The 6,387-nt window shown below is 39.7% G+C and overlaps 1 protein-coding gene across 1 annotated transcript; it reads left to right on the top strand.

Annotated features, from left to right (window-relative positions):
• Positions 1 to 295: 295 nt before the first annotated feature.
• LOC129716910 (uncharacterized) lies at positions 296 to 2,125 on the top strand. The gene is made up of 5 exons (XM_055666756.1): positions 296 to 361; positions 475 to 694; positions 925 to 1,053; positions 1,130 to 1,488; positions 1,559 to 2,125. The coding sequence occupies exons 1-5, from the start codon at positions 296 to 298 to the stop codon at positions 2,123 to 2,125; spliced, it is 1,341 nt and encodes a 446-aa protein (XP_055522731.1).
• The last annotated feature ends 4,262 nt before the right edge of the window (positions 2,126 to 6,387 follow it).

The raw sequence follows: 6,387 nt of genomic DNA, 5'->3' as shown, positions 1-6,387 counted from the left end.
GTCGTTCTAAGCAAAAACTGTGTCGATATTTGAATAAAATAAGTGAATTTACTGCTATCAACAACAATAATAGGTGAGTTTCCAACGATGCAAAATAATATGATTGATCCGAGTTGTTCGCAGATGTTTGCTGTGGCTCAATTTTTCGATAAGCAGCAGCTGCGTGTACTGGCTGTTCCAGTTTCGTGGATGCACGATGGATATCTGATGTGGCCTAAGCTTTCCTCCAAGCGTGAGAAGCTGCGTACAAGTGGAATTGAATTTCATGGTTCCACAAAAAAAGATTCCTGCCATTATGGGTCGTAAATATAAAAGCCTTCAAGCCGCGGAAGCTGCTGCTGAAGACCTACTTAAGCAGGAAGTAACATCGAAGCCAAGCTGAAGTTACTGCAGCACCGGAGAAATCAGAATAATGAATCACGCCCTCCTAAAGATTAAAACAGGATATTGCAGTTACAAACACTATCGCATCAGGGACAGATTCGTGGAACTGAAAAAGACGAACCACCTCGTCATTTACTGCAATCGAAGGATTTTAATACTCGGTCAATGGGATTGGCCAAACCTACCATATCAATCCAAACTAAGAAATCACTGGATCCAGGTGGTCCTGGTACCTGTAGCATTATTATGCCACAACATTCACAACCCCATTTGAATTCACAAAACAAGGAAGGAAAGGCCAATTCGAAAGGTAAATATTCTCAATTATCAACTCCCTCTCCCAGTGTGAAAATCACGTTAACTACTGTCATAACATTCTAATATTCACTATAAATTCGTGAAAAATAGCTGCTGGACGTTAAAAATAGCTGCTGTACGTAAAAATAGCTGCTTTTGCTGCTGGACGCCATATTTGTCACCCTTTATTTCATTTTATTTTAAATTTTGCAAACAGGCGCTTATTATCATATCTTTTTACAGATGAAACTTTGGCTGCTCTATTAGAGCTTTCAGATGATCAACCACGATTTCAGTCTATCTTTCTGACTGATGAGAATATCATTTACATCAACTCACCGTCAAACAGTTCTGGACCCGCAGGAGAACTAGGTACATATGAATGCATTGAGTTTTTTTTATTTTACCTATTACGAATATTCACGTGTACGTTATTTCGTGATTTCAGGCAACCCTGTAGATTCGTTAAGCGAAATAGCAAGCGTTGTGACATCGTTGAAGTCCAACACAACAGAGCTGGGCTCTGCAGTAACCACCTTGAGGACTGATGTGACGGATATGAGAAACGAAATGATTCAAATGAAGCAAGATATTATCGAGGGAAACAAAATATCGATTCGACAAGTGGTTGAAGATTGTTTGAACAGAAGCTTCCCGCGTTTTGCTACAATGCTCCATATGGGTTGTGGAGATGAATCTAAGCCACACGCAGAAAATTCAGTTGAAGAACATAGACACATAAACGACAAGGACGACTTAATCAACTTCATTAAAATATTGGCCAACAAACATGTATTCGAGGAATACGTAAGTTTTAGGCTTTAAGATTTGCTTTTGTTTGTATTCAGGCATCAACTAAATGTGATTTATGTTTCAGATCAAATATTTCACAAAAATTATTCCCCCTACCAGTTACTACGAATCACTTTATTTTGCATGCTATAAGATTCTGGACTGTTTTTTCACACGACCGTTTTGGAATAATTTTACTTGGACCGGAATCAACCGAGGAAATAAGTCAAAAAGAGGTTTTCGCGAATCTGCCAATGTTCTACAACTTCTCTTCGCAATAGTAAGCATCGGTGACCCAACGTATACGAGAATTAAATTGGAATCATTTTGCATGAATCGACTTTCCCGCTACTCGAAAGCAAGGTCTTCTAGTAAGCAATTGCTCAGATCCACGTGTCGCCGCACACGAGTGAAATGCGATGAGGCAGTTGTACCAGTTGATGGTCTGGCTGAAGACGACAATCGTAGTGGAGCAATGAATGATACCACGTATCATTCTAACCAATATGAGTCGATTGATGCTGTTGTAGTTGACGATGTCGAGGATGGTGATGGACTGATTGATAATATTACAACTGATCACGATGAGTCAGATAAAGATTCGCATATGGATACTGACATGGCATCTCGTGTCGAAGTTTTGATTAATTAAATTAGATGAAACTTTGTTCGAGTGTATAATTTTAAGGGCCTTCTGTACAATTTTGTATTCTTTTTTATTCGATTGGATTACACATATTTATATATAAGAAATATATTTAACAATTTGAACGTCAAATTCTCTAAAACTCACTGTTTTCCATGTCTAGAGTGTGAATAAGACGAACGAAAACAATTTTCGTTTTGTATTTAGCAGCAACGAGTTTGCACATTATGCAGTTCACGTCAAAAGTAATTTGTTTCGAAAAATTGTTCTTTTCTTCACCTGCAGCATAAACATGAATATATGAAGATTTAAATGGTTTGCCAAAAAAATCTACCTTATTAAGTATTGCACGACACTCAATATTCCAGCTTGAACCGTCTATCGCAGCTTTTTCTAAGGAGACTATCGAAAGATCTTTAGTTAAAACCCATTTATCCTCAAAGTTTGTACTCTAAATAAAATCTGTTAAAGTAATTGTTACTTTTGATCCTGTTTTCTCAACTGCATGAATAGATCTTACATTTGCCTGACAAACATCCTTGATAGCTACTGATGCTTCTCTATTGATGAGCTCGGTTAATCGATTGGCTATTCGATTCAAAGGTAAAGGTCCTGCATGAAGCATTTTCTTAATAGAATGAAGATAATTTTCGAAAGGATAAGCTGATAATGTGGATAGGCATCCAAATTTGCTTACTTCGTCTACAACATGACTTGAATTGTGAACATTGCTTGTCAAGTAGTCAATGCCGTACAGATTCTTATAATTATTTATAAAATCAACAAACATATCCGTGGCAATTGGTAGCAAATGTTTATAAATTTTAGCCGAACACTTGATCACTTGATATGAAATGATCCATGCCGAAGAAGAAAAAAACGCACAAAAAATACAATTCGTGGCTACGTAAAATAGAAACGGCCGTACTCATCTGAAGATAAAGACGGGGCCCAGACAACCAATTTATACGTATAATACAAACAGTCATTGCATTGTACGTGCATTTATACGTGATAGTTACATCGCTGCGAATGTCTCTTATACGCGCAAAAGTGGAGGTGATATACGTGCATTCCTGAAGAAGATTCAATCAAGAAACTTTTACGATGAAAAAAGTTCTTATATACAACATTAACTGTTAAAGCTTTCGAGTTGTTTCATTATTCAATGCGACTTCACAATTTCATATTTGCGATTTGAAACGAAACTATAAGTGATGCTAGAATATACAATACGGGTTTGTTTATTACCTAATGCGACTCTACAAGTCAGCATTAGAAAATTATTTTAGATTTTTATGCGATGTTCGCCATACATTTCTGCGTTTTAGTTTAGAACACTATGCGACCAAAATCATGCCTCTAAAAACAGCGAACAGTAACGATTAATATTTATCTCTTGCTATTTCATCCATTTCCCGATTCATTGCTATTCCAGGAAATCGCAAATGTCGGTTTTTAATTTATTACCTTTCTTTTTCCTGTGAGAGCACACGCTGTAATGTATGTATCCATCCGGACTCGAACCTCGAACTCTTGAATTATCAAGCATCATTCTTCCACTCCTCCATGGCCTCGTTGTCCGAAATCCATATATTTTGGTAATAACTTTCTAATTTCATCGCATAAATGACTACGAGACATCGTAAAGCAAGAATCTAATTGTATTTCGCAGTGCGAGTTTGTAACTTTCTGCGGGAATACTCATTTTTTACATTCAGATTGAACTGGCATGGTCGTTCTTAGAAAAAACTGTGTCGATTTTTTTTAATAAATTGTTTATTTGACACGGCACAATGCAACTCGGCTTAACGGTGCCAGATACAATATTATAAAGAATGCTGCTGTTTATTCGAACGGGCTAAAATTTTTTTCCGGGGTGGCGAGGCAGCCTCTGCCCTTACTACCTCAGAAAATAGGATATCCGAGTTCACGCTTTCATCTTCACTGCTCTCTGGTACGATTTTCGGTGGTTTCTGCTCTTGCCCTTGTGTCTTCTTTGGTCTGTTGTGTTTTTTGTCCCCGGTGGGGAATTTGTCGGTTAGCTGTAACGGGCTCGTTCCAGCTGCTGCTTCTGCTACGTTCGTCATTGTTGGTGTCTCCGCTAGTGGTGGTGTCTTTGCTGATGACTTCGCGGTTGGAGCCTCGGCTTCGTTGTTGGTACCGGCTAGTTGAATGGGAGCGGTTGAAGTGGTGTTCGGTTGCACATTGGATGGTAGTGGTGAATTGCCTTTCGCTGCTTCAGTGCAGGATTTTCCAAAATGCACCTCCTTAGTGCAATATTGGCAAGTTGCTATCTGATTTTCGTAGGAAACTCGACTCAGAAATGGCTCCGAGAAATCATTCAATACAAAGCCAACATAGCTCGGGATTGGTCGGTGTAAACGCATTCGTAAAATACGTACACCGCTGTAAACACCACCAAAAAAGTTTTTCCACTTATCGTATCTAGTAGATACAACTTCTCCGTATGCCGCCATTTGCTTACAAATCGCGTTTGATTCGACATGAATCGGCAAATCGTGCACTCGAACTTCGATGGCATCGTCTTCAATGTGCACTGGGATGGTGTATCGAGTTTGTTGATGGGAGATAGCGTGTTTAAAGCTATTCTGCTTCACGAACTGTTCGGCTATTTCACGTCCCCCGTGGAACGTTATCAGAATACAGTGCCGTACATGGTGCATCTGTATCGCCTTGCACAGACTAAAATCCAACTTCATTCTGTCTCTGAGGAGTTTTTCTACCTCTTTAATTGGCGGTCGTATTGGGCATACTCTGAAATCGACACAGACAGTATCCCCGCGCATTTTTTGACTATTGTTCACTTCCATAAGTCACACGCGGCGAGCAAACCACTGCGAAATAATAGCAAATATAGCAACGTACGGCAATCTTAATCGAACAAAAAGGTATCGAATGCGTATTGTTCTCGCGATCAAGAGCACTTGCGTCTGTTCTGACTGGAAGATGAGCACGAACTGAACTGTGTCGATATTTGAATAAAATAAGTGAATTTACTGCTGTCAACAACAATTAAAGGTGAGTTTCCAACGAAGATATGATGCAAAATAATAAGATTGATCCGAGTTGTTCGCAGATGTTTGCTGTGGCTCAATTTTTCGATAAGCAGCAGCTGCGTGTACTGGCTGTTCCAGTTTCGTGGATGCACGATGGATATCTGATGTGGCCTAAGCTTTCCTCCAAGTTGGAGAAGTTGCGTACTGGTGGAATTGAATTTCATGGTTCCACAAAAAAAGATTCCTGCCATTATGGGTCGTAAATATAAAAGCCTACAAGCCGCGGAAGCTGCTGCTGAAGACCTACTAAGGCAGGAAGTAACATCGAAGCCAAGCGGAAGTTACTGCAGCACCGGAGAAATCAGAATAATGAATCACGCCCTCCTAAAGATTAAAACAGGATATTGCAGTTACAAACACTATCGCATCAGGGACAGATTCGTGGAACTGAAAAAGACGAACCACCTCGTCATTTACTGTGTAGTATAGGAAAAACCAGTAACAACATAATAGACAGCCAACAGTAGAAAAATCCATAGTTAACCATAGTACAGGCAGCAAGTTATAATTGCACCCAAAGAAGCACACCTTTGTGTCTCTCTCTCTACCCGCACCACTTTGTCTTACTCAGCGAAAACCGTACCGGCTACCAGACCTAATGTTTATTTACCGATAAAAACCCAAACAGATATTATTGACATCAGCCCAGCTGTCTCATAGGAAGTATGATACTCGATGTACCATACCATGTATAAATAGGAAACGACAGAAAATAAATGTATGATTTCTTACATAGAGCCCGATCCAGCAAGAGTTCACTCAAACTGGCTATCGACAACTCTTTCAAACATTGAAATGAAGTTATTATTTTGATCACCTCCCGGCAAGCAGAAGTTTGGTTCATGGCGACCGAAAACAGTGGCACGAAACCGTGCAAAAGTAATAGACAGTTAGTGAATCTAAAGTGAACTTTCTAACGCTAGAATGGGGAATGTGCCATCAACGGAGAAACCGCCGGGTATCCACGAGGAAGTGATAAAAATTATAAACAATAACGTGGAACAGAACACGCACTTAGAGAAAACCGCAACAGCGACTACAACACTAGCCTATGTGGCTATGGGACTCCTGCTAGCAGGTTTGGCGTATATAACTCTACGTGCAGTGAAAAGGCACGAGAGACTAAGAACAAACCAAGTGGTGAAAAGTGCAGTGTCACTCGCCAATGTAATGGCAGAGAAGTGACCG

The sequence above is a fragment of the Wyeomyia smithii genome, chromosome 1 (assembly GCF_029784165.1).
Source record: "Wyeomyia smithii strain HCP4-BCI-WySm-NY-G18 chromosome 1, ASM2978416v1, whole genome shotgun sequence".
Classification (NCBI taxonomy): Eukaryota; Metazoa; Arthropoda; class Insecta; order Diptera; family Culicidae; genus Wyeomyia; species Wyeomyia smithii.
This window is presented reverse-complemented; position numbering and strand designations above follow the sequence as displayed.

Excerpts from the sequence above, each read along its gene's own strand:
- LOC129716910 (XM_055666756.1), top strand. The coding sequence starts at position 296 with ATGGGTCGTAAATATAAAAGCCTTCAAGCCGCGGAAGCTGCTGCTGAA. Across the intron at positions 695-924 it reads AGGAAAGGCCAATTCGAAAG|ATGAAACTTTGGCTGCTCTA; the intron begins GTAAATATTCTC and ends ATCTTTTTACAG. Across the intron at positions 1,489-1,558 it reads AACATGTATTCGAGGAATAC|ATCAAATATTTCACAAAAAT; the intron begins GTAAGTTTTAGG and ends TTTATGTTTCAG.